We start from the raw sequence: 26,356 nt of genomic DNA, 5'->3' as shown, positions 1-26,356 counted from the left end.
TCTAGAAGATCTGCTACCGTCCATTTGGATTTCGCGGGTGGGTGGGTGGGTGGGGTGGGTACGAGCGCACTCCATTCCTGTCCGCACCCCGCTGGAGGGGCTGAGCGGGAGCGCGGCATTTTACCTGGTCGTCAGTCGTCACCGGAGACTCGATGAGGTCGACGCCTCCACCGGGGCTCCTTGGATCGTCTGATTACAGAGGTGGACAGCAGGGACTGTCCACGACGCACGACAGGGTAAAAGTTTTTTTTAACCATCGTAACATCGTTCCAGACAGGCGGGCGTCGTGTCTGGAAACGTTCGTGTACGTGTACGCAGAGCAAGTTTTACCAGTGTGGTGAGAGCGCGTGTGAGAAGCACCACGCAACCTTCGCGAGTCTGCACAGCTTAATTAAAAAGATGCACTGCACAGAAGGTTTGGATAATTCGGATCGGGGAGAGACCGAGAGAGAGAAGCAAGGCAGCGGCATGTGTGACGTCCGTGCATCTCCTTCTGTAATTGGATGTACACAACTGGATCTACACACGCCTTGCTTCGTTGTGCTGGCACGCGCAGCAAGAAACGCACTTGGGCGGGCGAGCTGTTTTCCCTCTCTCATAAAAGCGAGCCAATTCTCAACAGCACAAACCCGAGTACCCCCAAGCAAGAAAACCAAACACATGGTCTCACTCTGAAGCCTCTCCCAGCGAGGCAACACAGCTCTAGGTCAAGAAACCAAACACGTCCTTAAACTTTTCGAAAATTAAGAGAGATAATGTGAACTTTTTCTAACATACTCTCTCCATCTCAAAATAGATGACGTTATGGAATAGTGTTGGTCAAACTTTCTTAACTTTGACTAGATTTATAGAAAATACGTGCAACATTTATATCTTCAAATAAATTTATTATAATAGTGCACTCAAAGATGTATCTACTGATACTAATTATTTATTATTATTATTATTAGTCAAATTTTTAAAAAAGTTATTTTTTTGTGAAACAAGCATGACTTCACTGTTCACTCATTCTCCTCCGCCACCTGAAGGCCCAACGAGGCAACGAGGCCCAGCAGCTCATATTTCTAACCGCAGCCCGGACCACCAGGCCTCACGCCTGCTCCCTCCCGGCTCCAGCACGCACGCGCACGGCGCATCCCGGACGCGGACGGCGGAGCGGAGTCGCCAGCGAAGCAGCGTCTAGCGACGACCGCGAGCGGTGGCGGCAAGGGCGCACCGCGCACTGGCACTGCGCAGCGGCAGGCCGTAGGTTGCCACTGCAGTCGGGATCCGGCGACCGGCCGGCGGCAGCGGCAGCCGGTAGGGCCGGGGGCAGGGACGGCCGAGGCCGGGCGTCGGCCGGCAGCCAGCAGCAACGAGGTGTGAGTCAAGCTGAGCCTCTAGTTCTCTGCTTCTCTAAGTTTAAATTCAGATTCAATTTGTTTTTGGGTTCCCTGCTTCGCTCATACATTTTGAATACCCAGCTCCAAAATCCTAGTCCCGCCACTGAGTCCGTGGACATGGATGCCATGGAGCCGAGCAGCGGTGCCGATGCCGGCCGCCGCGTGGTGCTATTCCCGTTACCTTACCAGGGCCACCTAAACCCAATGCTGCGCCTAGCCGCTGCCCTTCACCGTCGGGGCCTCGCTATTATCGTTCTCCATACCGATCTTCAGCCGCTGGATCCGGCCAACCACCCGACGGAGTACCGCTTCGAGTCCTTGTCTGCCGATGTACCGGCGGAGCTTATGGCGTCCAAGGACATCGCGAGAGTTGTCATGGATCTGAACGCCAGTTTCGCGGCGCCTTTCAAGGACAGGGTAGCTGCACTTGTTGCCGACAAGGAGAGCGGCGGTGTCGACTGCGTGATCACCGACGCAGTATGGTTCTCAGCGCAGGCAGCTGCGCAGGAGCTAGGCGTTCCGTCGCTGGGGCTCTTCACCAACAGCGCGGCAAGCTTCCGGACGTTCATGGCCTACCCGACGCTAATTGAGAAGGGCTACCTGCCTGTACAAGGTAACAATTGGCTCCTATCAGAAATTTTGACATCAGCTTAAGGACTTGTTTAGATCCCAAAAGTTTTTAGATTTAACATTGTAGCACTTTCATTTTTATTTTACAAACATTATCCAATCCTAAAGTAACTAGGCTTACAAGATTCGTCTCGCGATTTATAGACAAACTGCAATTAATTTTTGTTTTAATCTAAATTTAATACTCCATGCATATGTCGCAAGATTCGATGTGACGGAGAATCTTGAAAAGTTTTTGGTTTTTGGGTGAACTGAACAAGACCTAATAACGTTAACGTCTTGTTTAGTTTACAAAAATATTTAGGTTTGGCTACTCTAACACTTACAGTGTGTATTTGATAATCATGGACTAATTTTGGCATCATCAGCTTAATAAGGCACACAACCCTCATTTGTTCCCGGCTCTGCAGAGTCGAAGAAGGACGATCCGGTGCCGGAGCTGCCTCCGTTCCGTGTGAAAGACCTGGAACGCATCGACACGAGTAGTCTTTACGACTTCGCCAGCATGGTCGGCAACGTCGTGGCCAGAGCGCGGCAGGCATCTGGCCTCATACTCAACAGCTTCGATGCCATCGAGGCCAACAACGTGAATAAAATCAGGGAGGAATTGTCCATCCCGGTGTTCGCCGTGGGTCCTCTCAATAAACTCTCGCCGTCAGTCGTCAAGACCAACCTCATGCCAGGAGGCCGCGAGTGCCTCGACTGGCTGGACACCCAGGCGCCTGGCTCCGTGCTCTATGTCAGCTTCGGTAGCATCGCCGCCATGGACGCTCCCGATTTCGTTGAGCTCGCCTGGGGTCTTGCAGACAGCAAGCGCCCGTTCGTTTGGGCAGTTCGGCCGAGCCTTGTCCGTAGCCGTAGCTTGGAGTCCGCCAAGCTACAGCTACCGGACGGATTGGAGGAGGAGATACATGGTCGTGGTAAGATTGTCTACTGGGCACCACAGGAAGAGGTGCTATCTCATCCAGCGATTTGCGCCTTCCTGACGCACAATGGCTGGAACTCAACCGTGGAGAGCATATCCCAAGGCGTGCCCATGCTATGCAGGCCGTGTTTTGGGGACCAATTTGGCACTGCCAGGTATGTTTGTGACTTCTGGAAGGTGGGAGTGGAGATTGGGGTGGTGACTCAGCTACGAAGAGGGAATATACGAGCTGCTATTGACAAGCTGATGGACGACAAGCAAGCGAAAGAGTACAGAGACAGAGCCAAGGACTTGAAAGAGATGGCTGAAAAATGTGCTACCAAAGATGGGTCGTCCCACAGAGCATTGGTCAGCTTGGTCGATTTCATAATATCATTTTAGCATACTTTCTACCTGCAAGCGCAATATTGGTGCCAGCATACCGATGTTCGCTGTATTTTCTTTTACAATGATATTATATGCTTCTAGCCGAATTTGTTTGAATAAAGTTCATCCAGTCACAGAACAGTTTATGTGGATATTTCATACATACTATTTTGGGGACAACAAATTTGCTTAACATTGCATCACAATGAATGGCCACTAGACGGGCAATGAGATTAAGAACAGAGTTTCAAATAGAAGCTCGGAACTGAATATATTCAGATTAACGCCCAAATTTGAGGTCAGAAATTCAGATCAAAACATGACCGGATTCTTTGGGGTACCAACAATGTGTCAGCATAAAAACAAAATGCATGCAGAAACACCATTGCTCATCCAGATGGACTGAATAAAACTAGAAATTTGATGGAGATATTATGCAAGGGAGTATATACATCCATATCTTTGACACTGACTAGCTTTCCGGAGCTTGCCGAGTGAAGACACCAGTGCAGAAACAGCTCATCCATTGATGACCTTGCTGAGCGGAGGCCATGCATCTGCTTCAACTCCTTCGACTACGCTGCCCTTTTCCTTCTTGAATGACTACCAGTCTACCACAGAACACGAAGAGGGTGGAGGGCAGGGGCGGTGCTCCACACACGACATTTCTGCTATCTGGTAGTTGCAAGGAGACGAAGATGCATACAGAAAGGAGGAGATCTGCCATCACCGTAGGCGAGACAAGCAACAAAGTGACGGAGATGAGGCTACAGATCAGAAGGGCTGAGCGTCGCGAGGAGGCCGGCGAGCTGCCAGCACACCAACTTGGCCATCCGTCCGCTGGCGCCATGGCATAGTTATCAACTCTCTATGAGTCTTAAAATTAAACGTTTTTGAAACCACATAATGAAACTCTTCATCAAGTCCGCGGATTGACAAAAAACAGAAGGCGTGCATGGCACTATTAAAAACAATAACATGAAACTCACTATTGAGACTAAGATAGATGTTTTCTTGAAACTATTATCATGAATACCGCACAATTTGTTAATGATCAATGTTGTCAAGCTTCTGAACATCAGCGGCATCGGCATGCACGCCTTCTGTCTTTTGTCAATCCGTGGACTACCCACTACTAGTCTACTATACGTGTGTTCTTCAAACTAGCGCACCAACGACGCAACGTTCTGAGAAAGTGAGAAGCAAGGGGAAACAAAGAACAGCACACATCACATAGTGATCCAGCGGTGATCTGGCCAATCTGATTGATCCCAAAAACATCTATCCATCCCTAGGTAAAAGACGCACACAAGCCGAGCAAGAGTACTCAAACAATATTTTACACAAGAGTAAAGTCCACTACCGGTCCCTAAACTTGTGCTGTCGTGTCATCCCGGTCCATAAACTCACAAATCGATTGTTTAGGTCCTCAAACTTGTTCATCTGTGTCATCTCGGTCCCTAAACTTGTTCAATTGTGTCATCCTGGTCCCTAAACTTAGAAATCATCCGTTTAGATCCTCAAAGTTGTTCAGTTGTGTCATCTCGGTTCCTAAGCTTGGTTTTGAATCTCATCTGGGTCAAAACAAAGCGATCTAACAACTCTATATCAAAAAATAATTCATAACTTTTTCATATGAACTCAAATCAAGACAAGTTTTATACCAAAGTTATAGTCCTCAGCACAATCTACAACTTTGTAGTTGAAAAGTTTTTTTATTTGAAGTCATTTAGTGTTATAAAATTTAATTTTAAATTTTAAATTTTAAAATTTATAAACTTATAAAAAATATTTTGGGAACCTAAACGATTTTAATTTAAAAACTTTTCAACTGCAAAGTTGTAGATCATGTTGCTGCCTACAATTTTAATATAAAGTTTATCTTCATTTGAGTTCATATGAAAAAGTTATGAATTATTTTTCAATATAGAGTTTTTAGATTCGTCCTGTTTTGACCCAGATAAGACTTAAAAACAAGTTTAGGGACCGGGATGACACAACTGAACAAGTTTGAGGACCTATATGAGAGATTTTTAAGTTTAGGGACCAGAATGACACAATCGAACAAGTTTAGGTACTTAAACGGTCATTTTGCGAGTTTAAGGACCAGAATGAAACATCCAAACAAGTTTAAGGACCGCTGATGGACTTTACTCTTTACACAATTAATTAGTAGCCTGGCTCTCCACTTCTGTACAATACGGGTTGACCACCCGAACCCGATCAAGAAAAAAGAAAAAGAAACCCACACGGGGATCGATCCCATTAAAATCCAACGATCGGCCGATCGATCTCACCAAACCTTCACCCACACACCGACGCTCGGCACGCCCTTGGCCACGACGAACAGCAGGTAGTACCCCCGCGGCGCTAGCTCCGGCTTGCCCGGCCCGTCCACGCACACCCTGTAGCTCCGTCCCTCCTGGACGTACGAGGTGAAGTGCAGGATCAGCAGCCGCTGGTTCATGGAGCAGCCGTGCGTGGTGAACGGCGGCGCGTACAAGGTGACCTTCACGTCGGCCTCCACCACGGCCGGCTCGGAGGTCACGGAGAACCGGAACGCGAACGGGGCGCCGTACCGCATCCCGTCCACGGGCAACGACGCCAAGTCGATCACCGCGCGGTTGTCGGCGGCCCCATCATCGCTGAGGTACGGCGGGGTGAACCGCTCCACGCGCACCTCGGTGGGGAAGTCCACGTCGCTGAAGTTGTAGGCCGCGTTGGCGTTGCCGCCGGCCACCAGCACGGTGGCGTCGGGCAGCACGGCGCTGCTGGAGTGGTACATGCGCGCGATGGTGGACGACGCCAGCGCCCGGAACCGCGGGCCCTCCGCCTTGCGCGGCGAGTACAGGATCGGGGTCAGCACCGGCTGCCTGCCGAAGCCCCAGCCGGCGCAGCCCTTGGCGGCGCCGCTGAGCAGCAGCAGGTCGCCGGTGGGGAGGATCAGCATGTCGCCCATGACGCGGCCCACGGGCATGTCCTCGCTCTCCCACTGCGCGTCGGGCCTTGCCAGGTTGATGCGGGCGCAGTCGCGGAGCGCCGGCAGGAACGTGTTGTTCTCGCCTTTCCTGAAGGCCTTCTTGGGCGCCCCGCCGCAGATGACCACCACCGGCTCCGGGTCGCCGGTGACGTTGCGGAGGTCGAGCGGGAGCAGCGTCGACATGGCGGACCCGGGGTAGTTGCGGCTCCCGCCGTCGAGCTTGGGGAGCTCGCGCACGATCTTGCTCGACTTGGCGTCGAAGATGACGGAGCGGTCGTTGGCGAAGAGGAACAGGTTGCCGCTGGGGAGGAGGTTCACGAACGGGTACAGGTTGTTCTCCACGTCGTCGGTGGTCTCGCGGAAGAAGGGCAACCGGACGGCCTTGTCGTTGGACTTCCCGGGCCACGGGACGTACTCGTAGCTGAAGGCGCGGCGACCGCCGAACATGATGAACCGGCCGTCCGGGAGCGCTACCTGCGTCGCGTACCATCTCCCCTCGGCGAAGCTGTTGGGTTGCTCCAGCCAGTCGCAGGTGTCGCACGGGCTCAGGGTCCTCACAACCTTCTCGCCCTCGAAGTAGCCGCCGGTCTGCACCAGGTTGCCGTCCGGGTCCAACGCGCCCGACGAGCACCATGTGTCTGTTAAGATCTGCGCATTGCATTGCATTGCATGCCATCAAAACCGGCCTGAGACTGGGACCGGAGCCATTGCACATGCATGCAAGAACGTTAAGGCAGCCAATAACCTTGAGAGGGCGGAGGCCGCCGGTGTTGTAGTCGAACTCGACGGAGTGCGCCCAGCAGTCCATGGTGCCCTCCTCCTTGGCGCGCGGGTCGATGCGGCAGTTGTCCTGGGGCAACCGCATGAGTGACCGCCCGGTGGTGCTGGTATCGAACATGACGGCCTTGCCATGGCGCATAACGACCATGTGCATGGCCGACACGCCGGAGTTTTCGCTGACGATGGTCCACGAGCCGACTGCCCCGCCGCCTTTGTCGGCGGGGAGCGCGACCGTGTCCTGCGCAGCCTTGCTGGGCGGTCCCCCGGCCGGCACCCTGGTGAGGCCCGTGGCGAGGGCCGGCGCGGCGCCCCGCTCCTCCTGCTCCGTCTGCGTGGGCACCGTCTGCTCCGGCGTGCCCTCGAAGGCGTTCTGGAAGTAGTCGGTCTCCGAGTGCGGGTGGAAGAAGTTGAAGATGTCGAAGAACGCCTCACCGGAGGAGGCGAGGAGGAGGAAGGCCACGGCGATGACCGCAGAGCGGGGTGGGGACCCCATTGCGGCGGCGGCGGCGGCGGAGAGGTCGAGGAGCCGGTCTCCCCCTTCCCTCCGGCCTCCTCCTGCGTGACCGCTCCTCTAGTCATTCTGGCGCCTAAATTTGGATCGTCTTCGTCGCGCGCGCTCGCCGCCGGCGGTTTCTAGCTCCATTCGCTGTGCATAGCTGGCGCCTTCGCGCTGCCGGTGCGCGATTCGCGCGGGAAGGCATGCGTTCAAATATAGCGAGAACCACGTGGTCGTTACTCCGTCCAAGTGGTCCAACCCATGTAAAATGGAGGATGCCCGAGATTGGCATCTCAGTAAAGCTGGGCCGATGATTGAAACAGAAATAAGGCCTTTTAGTTGCACCAATTCCAAAAAATTTTAAATATTCTTTCGTGACATCGAATCTAACTAGCTACTCTCTTTGTGCAAGCATGATATACAACAGTTTAACTTGGCACTATAACAAATACTACCACAGATTCTTTTAAAGTTGTCTTCCTAAGTTTTTAGTTGCGTTTAGTCATTGTGTTGTGCCATTCCTCTTGGATTTTTTGGAGGTACTTTTTATGACCTTTTTTTCTGACCTGTTGTGTCTTTTTTTTCTCTCTCTCTCTTTTTCTTTTTGTCACATCAGGATTGGTAGTTGTGGACCACCGGTGTTACTCTAGTCATGCATTTGTAATCATGTTTTTGCTCTTTTTATCGTCAATAAAACCATGGCAAACCTCTTGTTGCTCTTTAAAAAAATCTATATCTAAATATATAGTAAAATCTATCTATCTAACAAAACCAAAGGAATTTATAATTTAAAGTGGACGAAGTACACAAATAAGAATAAGCAACCTACCCTAAACAAAGGGCGCAGCGGGTGCTTTCACACTTTCATTGAAGCACCTCTCTAAAAACACACTTGATAAATCAAGTATTTGAAACAGCTAAAAAAATTAAAGAAAGAGAAAACGTGTGTCTCGAGTGATTTCTCGTAATTAACTTAGATATAAAAAAGGGCTTTGTCAGGCTTCCTCTTCTTTCACACTCTGGCCGTACACTTGATAAATCAGTAAGTATTTGAAACGACTAAAAAAAGTAGAGAAAGAGAAAACGTATGTCTTGAATAATTTCTCGTAATTAACTTATATAAAAAGGGCTTTGTCAGGCTCCCTCTTCTTTCACGCTCTGACCCTGCCACACGGCTGTCATCGCGAGCACACACGCATGGAGTTTCTTTCTCTCTTCTCACATTAGATATAGTGAAGCGGAGAGCAAAGGGCTTTCATATCTAAAAATGACATCATCCACTTCAACTACTAAGGACTTGTTTAGTTTCACCTAAAATCTAATATTTTTTTAAAAAAAATTCATCACATCAAATCTTGTTGCATATGCATAGAGCTTTAAATATAGATAAAAAATAACTAATTGCATAGTTTACCTGCAATTTGTGAGACGAAACTTTTAAACCTAGTTAATTCATGATTGAACAATAATTGTCAAATACAAACGAAAGTGCTACATTAGCCAAAAAAAATCTGATAATGAACTAAACAAGGCTAAAATGAGACTAAAGTTCCACCACTATGTCCATATGCACACATGAATGAACAATTAAGATTCCTTTACAACATGTCTGAAAAATTGGCTAAAAGTTTTATTCGTTGATTTATTATGAGAGAAAAACACTAATGAATGACTAGTAGATTCGGTAGATAAGTTGAAGCAAACAGGGCCATAGTGTGGCCATGTTTAGTTTCTTCTCGAATTTTTCGAGACACTGTAGCACTTACATTTGTATTTGAAAGTTATTATCTAATTATGGACTAAATAGGCTTAAAAGATTCATCCCGTGAATTACAAATAAACTGTATAATTAGTTTTTATTTTGTCTATATTTAATGCTCCATATATGTATTCAAAGATTCGATATAATGAAAAATCTTGAATTTTTTTTTCGGATTTTGGATGGAAGTAAACAAGGCCACTATCTATCATCAGCCTGCTTGAAGTTGAACCAGTCGCCTGTGGAGATAGCACTGCTCCAAGTCAATGCCTCGCGTTTGTCGCTGTCATCGCTGGAATACTTATCTAACATTCACGTTTAGTCAGTATCGCCTTTGTCTTGTGCAAGACTGCAAGCCAGTGAATCCTTCCTCTCCATTTCTATCCATACCGTGACAATGATCGATCATATATTATAAGCCTCACCAACTACCAACAAATATATGCAGCCAATCTACGCAACAGGATGTGTGGCAAACAAAAGAGTTTTGACGGTGTAGACTCCAGTTATCTTTACCTGGCTGGCTCTACTGCCAACGGGCAAGAAACAGCCATGAATGACCAATTCTGTGACGCGGTCGTCGCCCCAAGTCAAGCGAATGCAGCGGCACGGAGCCTCCTGTCCTGTTTGGTTGGCTAGCTTGGCTGCTCACTAGTGCTCGTGGGCCGTGACGCGCCCCGTAGCAGAGTGCAGCAGACCTCGGGGTCTCGGCGCCTCGCGGTCTCGACCCCGCGCGCCTGCCGAAACCGACGACTTGCTCAGGGGGACCAGCCGCAACGGCTATAGTAGCCTCCGGCCGTTTCCTCCCGCGCGCGCCGAGGCGCAGGCGTGGGGGGGTGTGCCGCGTTCGGCGTCGCGCCGTCGGCACGGCCTCTGGCGCCGCAAACCCCGCTAGAAATCGAAATCGAAATCGAAATCGAAATCGATGGGTTCTCGAGTCCATCCCGTCCCCAAGGTCGCCGTCGTCGCGGCGCTAGTCACGGACAAGTTTTCGGCGAGCGCGGCCCGGTGGGTTCTTGCTTTTGCACGCGCGGTCTTTGTTTCGGGCAAGCTGCGACTGCGACGCAGATTCTGGACTAGTTTCTGGTTCGTTACGCACTCTAGGTTCACCGTTCACGTGGCTGACTTGCCGGCCGGCGCCCCAGTACGACGGCAGCTGCGATTTTCTAAAAAAACGCTACGCGTCCGTGGCGGCGCGCCATGACAAGGAGCTACGTGCCAGTGCGGACGGACACGACGCGAGCCGTGCCATGGACGAGATCGATAGACGATAGCGGTGGGCAGTGGGCTCCGTCCCTCGGGTGCTGTTCTTTATTCCCCCAGCCCCAGTTATTGAACGCTTCGTTGACAAAACTGTGACGCTGTCCGCAACTGCAACTGCGACGAGCAACGGGATTGCCGGTTTCGCTCTAGTAGTCGTTAATCTCAATCAAGCAAAGCAGTCCCCCATTTTTTCTTTGTCACTGGTAACAAAGAAAAGTGTGTGTTATTGGCTCCTCCAACTACTACCGCCACGAAGCAACTCCGACCCTTCCCTCGTCATCGTCTTCCTCTTCGTTTCGTTCACACTGTAAGCTCTCAATCTACCCTGCTTCCTCTCATCAATCATGTTTCTTCGATCAGTTGTCGTCGGTGACGCGATGCGATCAATCATGGAGCTGTCTGAAACTCTGAATTTCCCAACACCTCTTTTTTTATCCAGTGTTCTACTAGTATCTCTAATGCTTCAAAACATGCAGCCCTGACGACGCCGATGATTCTGCCATATCCCTTTTTTTTTCTCAGGGGAGGGCACGCAGCGCGTAGAGGCTATCTGCTCATCTGATGCGACCGATCTTTGGGCACGCCGACGAACGATGGACGCGTCGAGTTCCCTCGTGCTGGTCATGTTGACCCTCCATTCTGCCATGACCGCCGCGGATCTGCCGGCGGCGCAGCCGAGCCATCGGAGGCTACTACTTCAGCAGGACACCACAAATCTCGCCGCGCTGCCTCTGCCTGCGAACGTTCATGGCGTCCCAGTCGACGCTCATGTCCCGTCTCATGGAACCGGCTCTTTTCCGGCGGCGTCTCCCAGTCGACACGGGGGGCAGAACGATCCGAGCGAGGCGGCACCAACGACGCCGGCGGCTTATTTGTCGAGATCTATGAGGTGGCTCTACATGGTTGTTCTTCCGGCGCTTGCCCTGCTGTTGCTTGCTGGACTAGCGTGCTGGCTTCTTTGTCGTAAGAGTGCGGTTGCGACCATTGGCCCTTGGAAGACTGGACTCAGTGGCCAGCTGCAGAAAGCCTTTGCTACAGGTATACATACTGCTATTGTATGGGAGTACTATATTTGCTACTAGTTCCTTCATATATGTGCTCAAAATTATTTTACATCCCCCCTTTTTTTTAAAAAAAATCTGTACTACTTGCAAGGGAAAAAAAATAGGATGGAAGATTCAGTTGATACTTTGCTGTCTGAATTGTTCAGATATCTAGTACAACTTAAGCTGCTGCTTGTTGCAATTAACCCAGCTGATTCTCATTGCTTCATCAGGAGTACCAAAGTTGCAGCGTTCAGAGCTGGAACGTGCCTGTGAGGACTTCAGTAACATCGTGGCGAGCTACCCACACTACACCGTCTACAAGGGAACTTTGTCAACTGGGGTTGAGATCGCCGTGGTGTCCACTATGATTACATCGAGCAAGGAGTGGTCAGAGCATTCAGAGACCTGCTTCAGGAGAAAGGTTATCATCAGAATTTGGCCCATTTATTTAGATATATGTGAACAACACACCCATTTGAGTTTGTGTATTTGCATATTAGCTTGAATTACTTTAATGATGAATTGAGCAGATAGACACCCTGTCGCGAATAAACCACAAGAACTTCATCAATCTGCTTGGCTTCTGTGAGGAGGAGGAACCTTTCACCAGGATGATGGTGCTCGAGTACGCGCCGAATGGGACACTTCATGAGAGTCTTCATGGTATATAGAAACTGTTCTTGCTAATTCAACCATACCATTGAACTGTACATGTAGCTCTGTAAATATTGTGTACGAGTAATTAACAATTCTGCAAACTTGTTGCAGCTGAGGATTTTGAGCACATCGCTTGGCGAGGTAGGATGCGGATTATCATGGGACTAGCATACTGCATCCAGCACATGCATGAGCTCAGCCCTCCTGTGGTGCACCCTGATCTTCAGTCCAGTTCCATACTGCTATCTGAAGATGGTGCTGCAAAGGTACACACTCCCATCCCAGTTCCATAAGGCTATAAGCTAGTCTTGGTTAATGTTTTCTTTTCTTTTGTTTGTCCTACCCAACTTCATATTATCACTCCCTGAGTTTTACCAAATTTTGAAACCTCTTGGTGTCAACAACCATGCTGTGTTAGCATCAGTGTGAAGGAACTGCAACTTGATCCACCCTGAGACCTGAGTTGTTCCTGCAGATAGCGGACATGAGCGTTTGGCATGAAGTGATTTCTGAAGCCAAAACGGCGACGAATGGCGAGCTCGACCATCACCAAGAACAGGTGTCCGCTGGGTTAGCAGGGAATGTACATAGCTTCGGTGTTCTACTGCTTGAAATCATCTCAGGGAAACTTCCATTTCCATACCCCGGACACGAGCGCTCCCTCGTGAGCTCGGTAATGACGACGCTATCGATGAAACATCATTTCTACTTGATTGATGATGAAAAAAAAATCAAATGATGACGTTGTATTTCTTCTTCTTTCCTAGGCTCTGGAGTGCATAGCCAACGATGACCGGAGTATAGCCTCCTTGCTGGATCCAACACTGTGCGATCACATTCACAGGGAAGATGAGCTAGCAGTCATCGGCGAGGTGATCCGTGCCTGCATCCAGAGCGATCCCAGAAACAGACCGAGCATGAGGGAGGTCGCTGCCAGGCTGAGAGAAGCCATCGGTATCTCGCCGGTCGCTGCGACGCCGAGGCTGTCTCCGCTCTGGTGGGCCGAGCTGGAGGTGCTTTCGACCGCGGAAGGAAGCTAACTTGGCAAGACGGGATGCCCCTGCAGGCTGTGTCGCTGTGCATACTGCTGCTATGCAACCTTTGTGCATCGCCCAGCATCGTCAACGTAACTGGACAACTGCATATATATATATATATCTCCTGCTGTAAATGTGAAACTGCAGGAATAGTACTAGTAATCCTCGTGAACCGACGATTTCTACCACCCGTTGCATTGCACCATCATGTGTCTGAAACTCTGAAGGTGCTGGTGTTCTGGCAAGATATACACGTATCCTCCGCTTTTGAGGTTCCTGGGACAGGAACGAGACACGCGAGGACGAAACAAAGATTCTACTAATGACACGCGCCGGCCGATCGCCATGGCCGGCAGCCAGGCAAATAAAACCTCCATTATTGATACCTACCGGAAAGTAGAAATTCAGAAACCTGATCTTGGGAGCACAGCACAGCACTAGCAGACAGCACTATCCACAGCTCCAACTATTATAAAACAAGATGAGGCCGAGATGACTCTCCTGTTTCCAGCAAACCTGAGTGAACAGTCACACACTTTTTTTTGAGCTTGTGCAATAACAGTAACACACATGATTCAATACCGTCGTCCAGTGCAAAATATCTGCAGGCATCCAGATGGGATGCGATGGGATCCAACCCAAAAATGACAGCCCAAACTTCTGCGCTCCAAGGCCACCAGTAGCTCTTCCGTCACCGTCACCGTCACCGTCACCTCGCGTCATCAACAAAACAGCTGACCCCTGGGACCAGACCAACCAGTCGGCGCGTCGCGACACCTCTACAGTAGACGGTAAACCCATTGGCACCTCGGGCCACATGTCACCCCAGCCCACCCGCGCGTCGCCGGCGTGACGGCGTCGCCGTCCAGAACCACACGGCCAGTGCTCGTGGCACACATGGCCCCCTGCATGCGCGCCACCTCGCGACACCTCATACGCTCAGCCCGCAGCCGTCCGTCCGTCGTCCGATCGCCTCCACTCCACGGCCGCACCCTATAAATCCCACCGCCCACGCTTCTTCGTCGTCGTCGTCGTCGTCGTCGTTGACACACCTCCCGCCGCGCGCCTGCCTGCCTGCCTGCCTGTGCGGCCGGCGGCGGGAATGGAGCTGGAGCTTGAGGCGGCGACCCGGCGCTTCCACCTCTGGTTCCGCGGGCTGCGCTCGCTGCGCCGGGACCTGGCGTCGGCCCGGTGGTCGGACGACGCGGCGGCCCAGCTCCCCGCTCTTGTGGGCCGCTTCGTGGCCCACCTGGAATCCTACTGCGCGGCGCGCGCGGGGCTGGACCCGGTGTGGACGCTGTCGGCGCCGTGGGCCACCCCCGCGGAGCGCGGCGCCGCGTACTGGCTCGCCGGGTGGCGGCCCACCACGCTGGTCCACCTGCTCTACACCGAGTCCGGGCGCCGCCTCGAGGCGCAGCTGCCGGACCTCCTCCTCGGCGTGCGGTCGGGGAACCTGGGCGACCTCACCCCGGCGCAGCTGGCGCAGGTCGACGACCTGCAGCGCCGCACGGTGGCCGAGGAGGACGCGCTCGCGCGGGAGATGGCGCTCGTGCAGGAGGGCCACGGCGTCGTGGCCGCTCCGTCGGCGGACGGGTCCGGGCTTCTCGACGTGGCCGGCCTCGTGCGCACGGCCAGGGCCGTGCTGGACAGGGCGGACGCGCTGCGGCTGCGCACCGTGAAGCGGGCGGTGGAGATACTGGAGCCCGCGCAGGCGGCCGAGCTGCTCGTCGCCGCCGCGGACCTGGAGATCGGGTTCCGGGAGTTTGGGCTCAAGCACGGGTCGGGCCGGGACGGATGACATGTCTGGCCCAGTTTTTTCGAGTTCTCCTGCACTGCCTGGCCTAGCCCAGTTTTTTTTTGGCTCGTCCCATGATTTTGCCGGGCTGTACCTGTCTGGGCCGTGACAGGGGCACGAGAACATGAATAAAATGCACGAGATTGACGAGTGGATTGTTTGATTCTAAATTAACGAGTGGAATGTGCTGCGCACAAAACCACCGTCTCTTGATGCTTCTCACACAAATTAGCATAAGCAGCAGCATAAACCAAACTTCAGCACCTATTTAGTCCCATAAATGATGGTGTTCTTTATAATTTTGATCGAAGGTAAATTGGTTTTTTTGCAGACAAAAGGTAAATTGTTTGATTTTAGAATAAACCTCAAACTTTAGTTATTTTGGAACGGTAGGAGCAACTTAAAAAAAATTAAGGTGGCGAGGCAGAGATTCAGAGTTTTTGCGGCAACCAACCAAACTAATTTGAGCTCTCCTTACGACCTTGAAATTTACCAGCTCCTAGTTGAGGAAACTGTCTTGTTTGGATACGTATATATCTATCTTAATTTATATATATGTTAAAGTAGATTAGAGTATCATTTCAATCCACTCCATCAAGACCTTACAGAATTTGGCTTCTTTTTACTGCTATATTATGGTTTCAACTAACGTTCTTCAAAAGGCAAAAGTAACGGCAATGAGGAATTTGTACTCATCCACCGATTAAGAGCTGGGCCAAGCGCAAGCAGGACGAGAGGCCAACGCCACCATGCACGGCACGGTTCCTGCCATTATCGCACGAGCAGCGGAAGATTTCGCAGGCCGTGGCGCCGTGCTGTGCTATCAAGGCGTCCGTGCTCAGTGCTCTTTATATTTGGCGGCCAGCCAGCCGGACCGCACGGAGTCCGGCGGCCGCGCACGATAAAAAAGCCTGGCGCTGCATGCCGGGAACGCTGCCGTTTTCCAAGCTTGGCGTGGGGCAAAGCAAAGCCGAGAAACCAACCACATTCTGCTCCGCCTGCCACCCACGAACACGAACAGCAACCGCAGCCTTCCAGCAGATCGCACGCCCGCCCCGAGCTTGTGCTTCCCTCCCTCCGCCCCTCCCTCTCCTCACCTCCCATACACAGCGTCCCCGAAATCTAGCCAGCCACCGCGCGCCCACCGCCTCCCTCCCTCTCTCTCTGCCAAGAAAGAAAAGGCGCCACGTTGACATTGCGGATGCCGTAGCGGGCGCGCGCGTGCCAGCCATGCGCTCGTGATGGCCCGGCCGTTCCAGAAGATCGGCCACGGCCTCGAAAGGTTCTCGTTCAGGCGCCGGAGGTCGGCGTCGTCGTCGTCGCCGCTCTCGCTGGCCTCAGACGGCACGGACGCCTCCTCGATGGAGGCGCAGTCGCAGGCGCCGGCGCCGGGGCAGCCTTGCACCAGGCGGGCGCTGTCGAGGAGCTGCGGGTCCAAGGGGAGCCGGCTGTCCGTTGACCTTCCGCCGCCGCTGGCCGGTGGCCCTTCGGATAAGGGGGCAGCCGGTAGCTCGTCCTCGCTCGCGGTGCCGCCCAAGCCGGTCCGGCACGAGGGCCCGCCCTCAGGTGACGGTTGTTCTTGGACCATCAACCAACGCTCGTTATGCTGCTGCAAATTGCAATCTTGTTGGAGAAATGATTCGCGTTTGTGGGTTGCAGATGCGGAGATCGTGAGGGAGAAGTTCTCCAAGCTGCTGCTGGGGGAGGACATGTCCGGCACCGGCAAAGGGGTGACCTCTGCTCTTGCCCTGTCCAACGCCATCACTAATCTTGCAGGTAATCCCCCTTTCTTTTTTTATTCCCCACCCAAGAATCCTCTCTTTCCTTATTTTTCTAAACATCATTTTTTTCCTTCTGCAATTCCACAATTTGAGCTTTTGCCCAATTTCTAGTGGAAACCCTGATCAACTGCCCGTTCTTTCTCGCGATGCCATCTTTTCAGCTTCTGTGTTTGGTGAGCAGCGTCGTCTGCAGCCCATGGCCGCCGACCAGAAATCGCGGTGGACGAAGGAGATCGACTGGCTTTTGTCCGTCTCCGATCACATTGTTGAATTTGTTCCTTCGCGGCAGGTCGCCGAGAATGGGACCTGCATGGAGGTAAAAAAAATCCCCCTATTTCAGTACTTGCTGTTGCTGTACTATTCAAGTATTCAGCTTCATTTCCAATTCGTTATACAACAATACAGCGTTAAACACCACTGCGTTAACCAACTTAAATTGACGCGTTTTCATGTCAAACAGATAATGATAACTCAGCAGCGTCAGGATCTACAAATGAACATCCCTGCGTTGCGCAAGCTCGATGCAATGCTCCTTGTAAGCACGGGCATGCTCTATCTTGATAATTTACTGAACTGAACAGTTCAGACTTCAGAGGGATGGATATCTAAAATTCTAACTTGTGGCATTGCATATGTCTCCTGTGGAATAGGAATACCTTGACAGTTTCGAGGGTAAGCAGGAGTTTTGGTATGTGAAGAAAGATTCAGATGAATCGGGGAAGGGAAACATGCCGAGGCAGGACGACAAATGGTGGCTCCCAACTGTCAGGGTTCCTCCTAATGGGCTCTCAGATGCATACAGGAAATGGCTTCAGAACCAGAAGGAACTTGTTGCACAGGTGCTGAAGGCAGCAATGGCTATCAATGCTAACATTCTCATGGAAATGGAGGTTCCTGAATCATACACGGAGTCCCTACCAAAGGTGATCCATAAGACCAGTCTGCTAACCGCCTTGCCATATTCTGTTTACAACAGCTCTAACAATATAACTCTATAACTTCTCTTGTTATATGTCTGCTAGAATGGGAAGTCCACCCTTGGAGATTCAATGTACAAACTTATAACCGACGATTATTTTGACCCTGAAGAACTTCTACGCTCTGTAGACTTGTCGGATGAACACAACATTGTTGATCTGAAGAACCGAGTCGAAGCCTCAGTAGTCATCTGGCAGAAGAAAATGACCCACAAGGACAGCAAATTGTCGTGGGGGCATAACGTCAGTCACGAGAAGAGGGGAATGTTTGAAGGGAGGGCAGAGAATGTTCTTCTCCTTATCAAGCACAGATTTCCTGGCATCGCCCAGTCGTCCCTAGACATAAGCAAAATCCAATGCAACAAGGTACAGAAAGCATTCAGAATTAACATTGCCTTTTCAGATACGCCACAGTGCTTTGTTTACTCGCATAATTTGCATACCTCCCTTCTACCCTTTTTCTTCATCAGGATGTTGGCCTTGCCATTTTGGAGAGTTACTCCAGGACTCTGGAGAGCTTAGCTTTCACAGTCATGTCTCGAATCGAAGATGTTCTCAATGCGGACTTGGCCACACAAGATCCCAAGAACGCAGAATCAATGATAATCGCCAGTTTAACTTCAGACGACACCGACAAGGTTGTCTCGGATGCTAAGGCTGAGGTAGAGAAGATGAGGAGAATGGAACCAGTATCGCCGATGCTATGTGACTACGTGGGCCCACGGGACCAAGACCTCAGAACATATGGCAAGGAGGGTAACGGTCCAAAGCTGACAAAGATGTCATCAGTTGCAACCAAGAGGTTTTCATACCTTGAGAATTTGGGTGGAACAAGAAGCCCAATAGCTAGACACTAGCTGCTATAGGGGTATGAGGATAGATGGATCATGCTGCCACAGAGCCTTCGGAAGAAACTTTGTACATAGCACAGATGTCCAAAGGACTATGCATCACATTCCGGATTAAGGGTGCCAATGTGAGGTCTTGGCATGTTTACATGAAGTAATTATAAGATCATAATCATGAGATGGCGCTCAGTGACGGGCCTGTGGGATTTGTACTTGTATTATGGTTTCAAAAGATAAGGAGGGGAAACGACTGTATTTTTCTAGTAACGCCATGTTCAATTGAGCTTCTCTCTCTTGACAATGCTAGGGGTACTCCTTATGACTTCCTATATTGTTACAAATTCTAGTCCTTTATTTACAATGGGCCTGTTTGGTTCACCTTACTAAATTTTAGTCAGCTAAACTTTAGTCACTTTAGTAGCTAAACTTTCAAACACACTAACTAAAAAGAAGATAAAATACTTTAGTCCCACTAGTTACCTAAGAGTAGCTAAAATAGTTTTAGTAGCTAAGTTTTAATGAAGGGAACCAAACAGGCCCATTACAAAACAACAATAACAGATCATTTGTAACAGGATGACAGAGGATGGATACTACTACTTAACATAAGCAGCAGCATGCAATTAAAAAGACACCAAAACCACAGCAAACGTTTGCCTAACGATAATGTAACATCTAATCGACTAATAAACGCGAAAAATTCTTAAAGCGTAAGCATTATCACCGAAACCAAGCCCTGGCTTTCATATTCACTTTGTTTTTATACTTGTATCTTCATTATTCATGACAGCCTCTTCTAATGCTACCCTTGCTGAAAATGCTATTCTTGAGCGCCTTCCACAAAATTGCATAGAAGACTAAGGCCTTGTTTAGTTTCAAAAAAATTGTCAAAACGCACACTGTAGCACTTTCGTTTGTATTTGACAAATATTCGTCTCGTAAATTACTGCTAAACTGTGTAATTAGTTATTTTTTTGTCTATATTTAATGTTTCATGTATGTACCGTAAGATTCGATGTGACGGGAAATCCGAAACAATTTGCAAAATTTTCTGGAACTAAACAAGACCTAAAACAAATATACTCATGCCGGGAGGAGCGTTGGCGCCGATTAGTTTGAACGGCAAAGGTGACGTCTCTCCGTTACGTCAGAGGAGCAGCAGATGTGTCAAAAGTTTTTTTTATGTAGCAGAATAAATAATAATCATCGACAAGTGAAAAACAGTTCAAAATATTCTTGACGTCGACCAGCTGTTGCTTTCTTTGCGTATATATATAAGAACCTAGACGTCAGATTGATTGTGTTACACAAGTTGCTGTCTTGCTGACATGCAAATAAAAAGAACAAAGATTCCCAATCAGCAGGCTGCAAAATTCAAACACAGCCTACATCATCAGTAAGACCAAAACACAACTCCTGTAATAATGTACCAACGATATTTCATTTCACTGCTCCTGCGAACGATTGGAGTGTCTACAAAGAGGATCTTGGAGTTCAAACAGAGTACAAGCTCATCATCACATATCTAGAACACAAACTGGTAATATAATCCTCATATACGATAAAGGCTACTCTTCGGCTACAGATCACTCTAATGACAGCTCGAATTCAATGCACATTAGGCTACATGAACTATGAAATTACCCTGCATACTAGTGACTTATTAATGCAATTGTCTTGCCAATGCACTCCGCCGCGATAAAACACCATTGGCATCCCTCAAACTCCTTGTCCTTCTGTACTCGATTTCTGCATCTGAGCAAGAATGGCCAGGAAGAGATTTCTTCCTTACTTCTATGGGTTTTAGAGATATTTCATCTGTTGTCCTTCTGAAAGGATGACCATCTTTCACAATACCCTCGTCCTCAGACTGATGACCTCCTTTTGTTCCTGCCATTTGAGAACAGAAACACAATAAGCATGTGGAAACAGAAACACAACAATAGTAGGGCCATAACAAATTTGTTACTATTAAAATCTGGGTGTACAAATCAGCCTACAATATGTATTTCAATTCAGCAGATTATTATTTCACACAGTACCAAGAAAAATCCAATGTTACCTTTGAACACGTCCAAGCGCAGAACTTTATTTGGAGAATCAATGGAGAGTTGGTTTGCTGATTTCTTTGGACTTGTGCCATCTTTAGCGTAGGCACATGATTTATCCACCTTCTGAACCTCATTAGGCAGATCACTAAATGGGCATATCTCAGTAGCAGGAGCATTGTTTCCAAATGGTGATATACTGAATGACTCATCAACCGCATCTGGTATCCCCACATAAGATTGAGATTGGACAATTTCATCAGCACTAAACCCAAATGAAGCTCTGTAAGCTTCGATTTCATCGGCATCTTGCTTCTCCCTGGATACACTAACCCTCCCGCCATTATGTGGAAACGTCTGCTGAGCCTGGTCCAGGTAGAATTGAGCAGATGCCGCTGGCCGAAAGAAATTGCTATCTAGCATATAGTTTCTCGGGGTAGATGAATCCAGACCAAAAATATTGGTTGGTGAGTTCCTGGCATACGGTGTGTCACAAGCAGATCTAGAGGTCTTCCATTGTGCAGTGGTCTCTTGCTCAGGAATTGGTGAAGCCCTGAAGTATGGCGTGTCGCAGGCGGACCTAGAGGTCTTCCAATGGGCAGGAGGAACCTCTTGCTCAGGTATAGGTGAGGATAGACCAGTCCTCGGAGTTACTGAAGCTGGTGAGATGAGGCTGCTACAAGGGCTTTCAGGGTAAAGTGGGTAGGATGCCTGGAGTCCTGAACCACCAGAATAGGCTGTTGATAAGAAAGGCATGTTATGCTCCTTGCTGGCAGTTTAGATATCCATAGAAGAAGAAAGAAATCGAGCATATGGAACATCTGGAGAAGAAGGCGTTGTTGCATGAGCTAGTTCAGGTGGTGGGGTCAATGGTGCTGTGGATGGCTCAGTTGTGTAAGTTGAGAAGACAGGTGGCGAGACAAGTTGAGGTTCATTAGCATATGGCCCAACAGCGAACATATTAGACGTTGGACCGCCAGGAGAGTTTGCAGATACAGACAGAAAGCAATTCGGTGATTGAGCAGTCGAAGGAAGGGCAGAGTTTGAGAAGGATGCTGGTGATGATGGTGGAGCCAGAAGAGATAAATTCATAGGCATATTTTGGTTTGAATTGGCACCAGATTGACCATTTCCACGAGCATTTGATCCATTCCCATCAGAAGTACGTGCTGCAGGAACAATTCTTTTCCCGCCCTTCTGCGATCCGAAACATGATAAACCTGAAAAGCAGCCAGCCCATCTACTTTGCTGTTTAGAGTAGAGAAGCGTGTGTTAGTCCAAGCAAATAACTTAGCTGTCACCACAGAAATAAAAGAAAACACATGACAACGAAATTTCAAAGGAGCAGTAATCTATACTTTGTATACAAAAAAACATTTTTATTATCATTGTGTTGTGGGAAGAAAAAATGCATAAGAATAAGCATCAAAGGAATCATACAATAGAACATACGAAATGTTAGTGTTTCACAAAAATCCAAAAGTATTCACATGGAAAAAGATTTTTATCATAAAGCAAGGATTATCCCAGGTGTAAAAGCTTTTTGCCCCTACTTCAACATCAAATGGGTGGGAGTGTATCGAGGGGTAAAATCAAGAACTTATTAGTATATACATTCTCTGGAGGAATGATATCACAAAAGCCTCTGGAACTGAAAACAAAATAAGGAGTGCAAAACGTGTGCATTACAACATAGCAAAAGCAAAATCCAACTAAATAAATTATCTGACAGAAGCAACCAAGCATATATATAGTACTGAAGCCAAATTATTGCTGGTAAAGATGCCCAGTTTCAAGTCATAACCACTGCAGGGCAGTACAATTCGTACTGAGTAAGCAAAGGCTGGCCCAAATTGCCAATCTAGGTCGTCAAGGCCGACTAAAAATTCCGGTACTGATCCTGTCGTCCACATATCTAAAGCATGCAAGGCAAAAGCTGCAGCTAAAGCCCAAGCCCGATTGCATCCGCCCATGGAACAACAAGTGGTATATAGTGTATGTACCCTGTCCTGCTGTAGTAGTTGGGAGTGGAATCTGGCGTCGGCTGAGCCTGCTGCCGTCGCGGCAGCACTGATGGCAGCGGCACCATTCGCCGCCCTGGTGCCAGGGCTGCTCCCAACTGAAGACATCTCTGACTGTAAACACACACGGTTGCTCGGGATCAGAGGCGGACCCAGTAAATGGCATGGGTGTACACAAATACAGCCGACAATTTTTGCAAGGAATCGAAATTAGTAGGCATAATGCGCGTATGCACCTGTAATTAGATCAGATCCAGCTGCAAATAGCCAAATAGCTTAAGTTAGGGTTTGCGTGCTCGGTTTCGCGCATCTGGAAGGGAAGACAAGAAGTGCGCATACCTGGTGGGTGCTCTTCGCCGGCGATGGTCTCGACGAAGGCCTGAGCACGGTCGGCGCCGGCGGTCGCCCAGTCGTCTCCCACGAGAGAGAAAGAGAGAGCTGAGTGAGAGTGAGGAGAGCGCACGAGGGGGTGGTGAACCGGAGAAGAAAAGGTAGGGGGGTGAGCACGGCACGGGATGGCAACGGAGCGGGTCGGGGGCGGGTGGAGCATCCGCGTACCCGCACCCGAAATCAGATACTCAAACCCGCCCCGAACCCCGAGCAGCGAGCTCAACGAAGAGGGACCTTGCCTCGCGGTGCGGTGGAGCGTCGCGCCGTCGCCTGCGAAATGGGAGAAGAGAGGGATCGAGCGGAGAGCGGTGGAGCGTCGCGCCGTCGCTTGCGTGCTGCCGTGCTGCGCGCGGGCGAGCAAGGTGCCTGAGCACTGAGCAGTTGAGTCAAGCCACCACCAATAGTGTAAAAGTAAAACACGTATGTTTTTTTTTTGAAAAGACTTTTGGTCGATCCAAACAAATAATCTACGTGTCTTCAAAATTTTCAAGTATATGCTAGAAAGTAAACATAACTTGATTGTACGTACGTGCCAACATAATTATTGTAATTTTGTAGAATTATTTCTGTAATGCTATATTTGAGTCTTAAGTTATCATGTTTAGCCTTAAATAAACTCCAAAAAATTGACAAAATTATCTAAATTCATGGTTTAGAAAGTAACTCTATTATGTAATTTCTTAGTGTATATGTTTAGGTGAAATCTAAAGTTTCAATTGTGCACTAATTTAGCCTAAAGATCCTAAAAAGTCATGTTTTCTTTTGTGACAAAAGGAGAAAGATGCACTTATTTTGTTGTCATTGATCAGTCAACGACTTTCCAAATAGAAAACATGCACTTTGAAATATGGTTATGAGGAAAGGATATCTATAGAACGTCAGATGATGATACATAAGAGCTTAATGGTCCTCACACCAATCAACGAGAATAAAAACGATGAAATGGCCCGTCATGTATAATGAGAGGTAGGCCACAGCAAGCAAAGTATAGACAACGTCCACGCTCGTCATTGATGAATCAACGTATAATAATAATTATGTAAGACAAAACTGTACAGGTTCTTATCTGTTGGTGGTCATCTCAAGATGGCTAATACTTTTTTTTATGTTGTTTTTCCTGGCACTAGTGTAGAACCTTGTAAAACCGGCTAAAAAGGCCCAACCGTAAAGGCCCATGTGATGTGTAGGGGCTGGGCACATGCTTTCTCATGACGGCTAACTCAAATGTCATCAATCCTCATCAAAAGAGTAACTCAGATTGTAGTAACTCCTCTAACAACTTTGGAATCTGCTAAAATTGAAATGGGTAGCTTGCAACAATACATAGTTCAGGAATAATCAATAGCTGGGCATACTTGTGTCCATTTTTATGTTACCAAAAGAAAATATCCATGTAATCTCGGTGAAAGAACTTGTTCGTTAGGCGGGTCTCACTCCCCAAATAAAACAATCTCAATGTTCCATATCATTGTCGTTGCATGGTGCCCAACTCCAATTTCATCAAATTCATCGTTTCCTAACTAATACTTACCGGTTTTGCGCCATCTATCATTGGATCCGTATCTGCAACCGCGGTTGGTTGCGCCAGCGCCAGGGTCCTCCCTCTTCTTTCACACTGCCACGCCCAACATGGAATGGGGCAAAAAGCTTGTGTGCATAAGGCCTTGTTTACTTCACTCCGAAATCCAAAAATTTTTTAAGATTCTCTGTCACATCAAATCTTACGGTATATGCATGAAGCATTAAATATAAACGAAAACAAAAAAACTAATCACACAGTTTGATTGTAAATCGCGAGACGAATCTTTTGACCTTAGTTAGTCTGTGATTGGACAATATTTATCACAAACAAACGAAAGTGCTAAAATAGTGAAATCCAAAAAAATTTCACATCTAAACAAGGCCTAAGATCGACCATATAGAGCTTATAACTCTTTTATTTTGCTCTCCCCAAATCATAAGGTATTTTAATATATTTAGATGTACAGTAAAACTAATATATCTAGAAAAGCTAAAATGTAATGATCTGAGTAGTCAGACACGTTTGAAGTCGTGCTAAATAGGATTTGTAAAAAAAAAGAGAGGACGCAATCATCATCGTTCATTAATTCCCGTGGCAATATGGGGGCAAAAAGCTACGTAGTAGTAGTACGTTGCAAATGAGAGTGGTGTGGTCAAAAAGGGCAGCAGCTCCTCCGCCGCCGGGGGCCGCCGGCCGGGGTGGTCTCCACGTGACAGCTTGTTGGTAGTAGCGCCTCTTTTGGTTTCGTCCGTCGACAGTGACGCGAAGCTCGTTCGTAGCTGCCCCACCACCGGCAACCTTTCTTCTCCCACAGACCACAGCCATGCATGCATCGTGACAATTGAACATGATGATAATACACGCACGAAGCTCACGGGCTGCTGAATGCTCGTTGCTTGATTGTTTGCAACGACGCTCAGCTGCAATGTATGTAACCATACTACAAAACGATGTTTGCCTCCAAGCTTAGGAAGATGACACAACGGCATCCTTCACATCCCTTCTTCAGCATATGTTTCTTAGTATCACTTTGCCTCTTTGCTTCTTGCTCTTATTTGCCGATTGAAGAAAGCTGTAAAATTCGGAGTGGAATACAAGGAGTTCACAAAAGAAAAGAACAGTTCTTTTTTTTTTGGCAAAGCATTACTTGGTCACTTGAAGGCTCATACAAGGTTAGCTTCGAATGGTGAGAGAGGGCTTCAACCAAATCTTTCTGGTTCATATGCAAGAGCTGTATAAAATTTTGGAGCTGTACAACAATAGCTAGCAAGTGGAGTTTTGCATAGCTATGTCCTAGGCTCCCAGTTTTTTCTTTCGAGCAGCAAATTGACAAAAAATTGCTGGACGTATATTAGTAGAGAAGAAAAGGCAACATATGCAACAACTAATTATAAAAGCATCACAACAATAAATTCCCACCTAAAGATAAATGACAGCTAGAGAAGTACAACAACAATGCAGAACTGATAAAACCACTGTAGGGCAAGCAAGTACAAATCCAACATGCACGACGCAACATTATAAAAGAAGGGGTGTGGGTTCCTCTTAGGGTTACTTGGATACACCCAATCCCCATGACCATTAAGCTCTTGTGCATCAATGGAACACAGGCAAAGTGTAGCATGCTGTTTTCCAAGCCCCCAAATCAAATCA

General features: G+C 48.6%; 6 protein-coding genes across 8 annotated transcripts; 4 read left to right on the top strand and 2 right to left on the bottom strand.

The window, feature by feature from the left end:
* Window positions 1,075–3,455, top strand: LOC110430107 (DIMBOA UDP-glucosyltransferase BX9-like). Its single transcript, XM_021447100.1, has 3 exons — window positions 1,075–1,359; window positions 1,464–1,995; window positions 2,423–3,455. Exons 2-3 carry the CDS (start codon window positions 1,500–1,502, stop codon window positions 3,316–3,318), a joined length of 1,392 nt encoding a protein of 463 aa, XP_021302775.1. The 5' UTR covers window positions 1,075–1,359; window positions 1,464–1,499; the 3' UTR covers window positions 3,319–3,455.
* Window positions 5,379–7,843, bottom strand: LOC8074586 (aldehyde oxidase GLOX). The gene is made up of 2 exons (XM_002440195.2): window positions 7,029–7,843; window positions 5,379–6,931 (listed from the first exon to the last, which is right to left on the bottom strand). The coding sequence occupies exons 1-2, from the start codon at window positions 7,554–7,556 to the stop codon at window positions 5,597–5,599; spliced, it is 1,863 nt and encodes a 620-aa protein (XP_002440240.1). The 5' UTR covers window positions 7,557–7,843; the 3' UTR covers window positions 5,379–5,596.
* On the top strand, window positions 10,596–13,570 carry LOC110430000 (protein MALE DISCOVERER 2-like). Of its 3 annotated transcripts, none has more exons than XM_021446786.1 (7): window positions 10,596–10,888; window positions 11,104–11,619; window positions 11,858–12,048; window positions 12,158–12,290; window positions 12,396–12,550; window positions 12,760–12,957; window positions 13,052–13,570. In XM_021446786.1, the coding sequence occupies exons 2-7, from the start codon at window positions 11,175–11,177 to the stop codon at window positions 13,322–13,324; spliced, it is 1,395 nt and encodes a 464-aa protein (XP_021302461.1). In that variant the 5' UTR covers window positions 10,596–10,888; window positions 11,104–11,174; the 3' UTR covers window positions 13,325–13,570. The 3 variants fall into 3 exon arrangements, with proteins under 3 accessions (XP_021302461.1, XP_021302462.1, XP_021302463.1); XM_021446787.1 differs by having other exon boundaries at window positions 11,058–11,619; window positions 13,052–13,568; XM_021446788.1 differs by lacking the exon at window positions 10,596–10,888 and adding an exon at window positions 10,910–10,978 and having other exon boundaries at window positions 13,052–13,568.
* Window positions 14,018–15,350, top strand: LOC8074585 (transcription factor LG2). The gene has a single exon (XM_002441463.2). It carries the CDS (start codon window positions 14,424–14,426, stop codon window positions 15,117–15,119), a length of 696 nt encoding a protein of 231 aa, XP_002441508.1. The 5' UTR covers window positions 14,018–14,423; the 3' UTR covers window positions 15,120–15,350.
* Window positions 16,074–19,069, top strand: LOC8063587 (rop guanine nucleotide exchange factor 9). Its single transcript, XM_002441462.2, has 7 exons — window positions 16,074–16,682; window positions 16,776–16,892; window positions 17,059–17,213; window positions 17,358–17,432; window positions 17,548–17,820; window positions 17,920–18,240; window positions 18,345–19,069. Exons 1-7 carry the CDS (start codon window positions 16,358–16,360, stop codon window positions 18,729–18,731), a joined length of 1,653 nt encoding a protein of 550 aa, XP_002441507.1. The 5' UTR covers window positions 16,074–16,357; the 3' UTR covers window positions 18,732–19,069.
* LOC8063586 (uncharacterized protein At1g76660) lies at window positions 20,140–23,537 on the bottom strand. The gene is given in 4 exon segments (XM_002440194.2): window positions 20,140–20,612; window positions 20,785–22,018; window positions 22,774–22,905; window positions 23,131–23,537. Coding segments are annotated over 3 exon segments (1,587 nt in total). The 5' UTR covers window positions 22,900–22,905; window positions 23,131–23,537; the 3' UTR covers window positions 20,140–20,385.

This window comes from Sorghum bicolor, chromosome 9 (assembly GCF_000003195.3).
Source record: "Sorghum bicolor cultivar BTx623 chromosome 9, Sorghum_bicolor_NCBIv3, whole genome shotgun sequence".
Taxonomy (NCBI): domain Eukaryota; kingdom Viridiplantae; phylum Streptophyta; class Magnoliopsida; order Poales; family Poaceae; genus Sorghum; species Sorghum bicolor.
The sequence above is the reverse complement of the archived record's forward strand: the minus strand, read 5'-3'. Positions and strand labels throughout refer to the sequence as shown.

Excerpts from the sequence above, each read along its gene's own strand:
- LOC8074585 (XM_002441463.2), top strand. The coding sequence starts at position 14,424 with ATGGAGCTGGAGCTTGAGGCGGCGACCCGGCGCTTCCACCTCTGGTTC.
- LOC110430107 (XM_021447100.1), top strand. The coding sequence starts at position 1,500 with ATGGATGCCATGGAGCCGAGCAGCGGTGCCGATGCCGGCCGCCGCGTG. Across the intron at positions 1,996-2,422 it reads GGGCTACCTGCCTGTACAAG|AGTCGAAGAAGGACGATCCG; the intron begins GTAACAATTGGC and ends CCGGCTCTGCAG.
- LOC110430000 (XM_021446786.1), top strand. The coding sequence starts at position 11,175 with ATGGACGCGTCGAGTTCCCTCGTGCTGGTCATGTTGACCCTCCATTCT. Across the intron at positions 11,620-11,857 it reads GCAGAAAGCCTTTGCTACAG|GAGTACCAAAGTTGCAGCGT; the intron begins GTATACATACTG and ends TTGCTTCATCAG. Across the intron at positions 12,291-12,395 it reads ACTTCATGAGAGTCTTCATG|CTGAGGATTTTGAGCACATC; the intron begins GTATATAGAAAC and ends AACTTGTTGCAG.
- LOC8074586 (XM_002440195.2), bottom strand. The coding sequence starts at position 7,556 with ATGGGGTCCCCACCCCGCTCTGCGGTCATCGCCGTGGCCTTCCTCCTC. Across the intron at positions 6,932-7,028 it reads GCGGCCTCCGCCCTCTCAAG|ATCTTAACAGACACATGGTG; the intron begins GTTATTGGCTGC and ends TGCAATGCGCAG.
- LOC8063587 (XM_002441462.2), top strand. The coding sequence starts at position 16,358 with ATGGCCCGGCCGTTCCAGAAGATCGGCCACGGCCTCGAAAGGTTCTCG. Across the intron at positions 16,893-17,058 it reads CGCCATCACTAATCTTGCAG|CTTCTGTGTTTGGTGAGCAG; the intron begins GTAATCCCCCTT and ends CCATCTTTTCAG. Across the intron at positions 17,214-17,357 it reads AGAATGGGACCTGCATGGAG|ATAATGATAACTCAGCAGCG; the intron begins GTAAAAAAAATC and ends CATGTCAAACAG.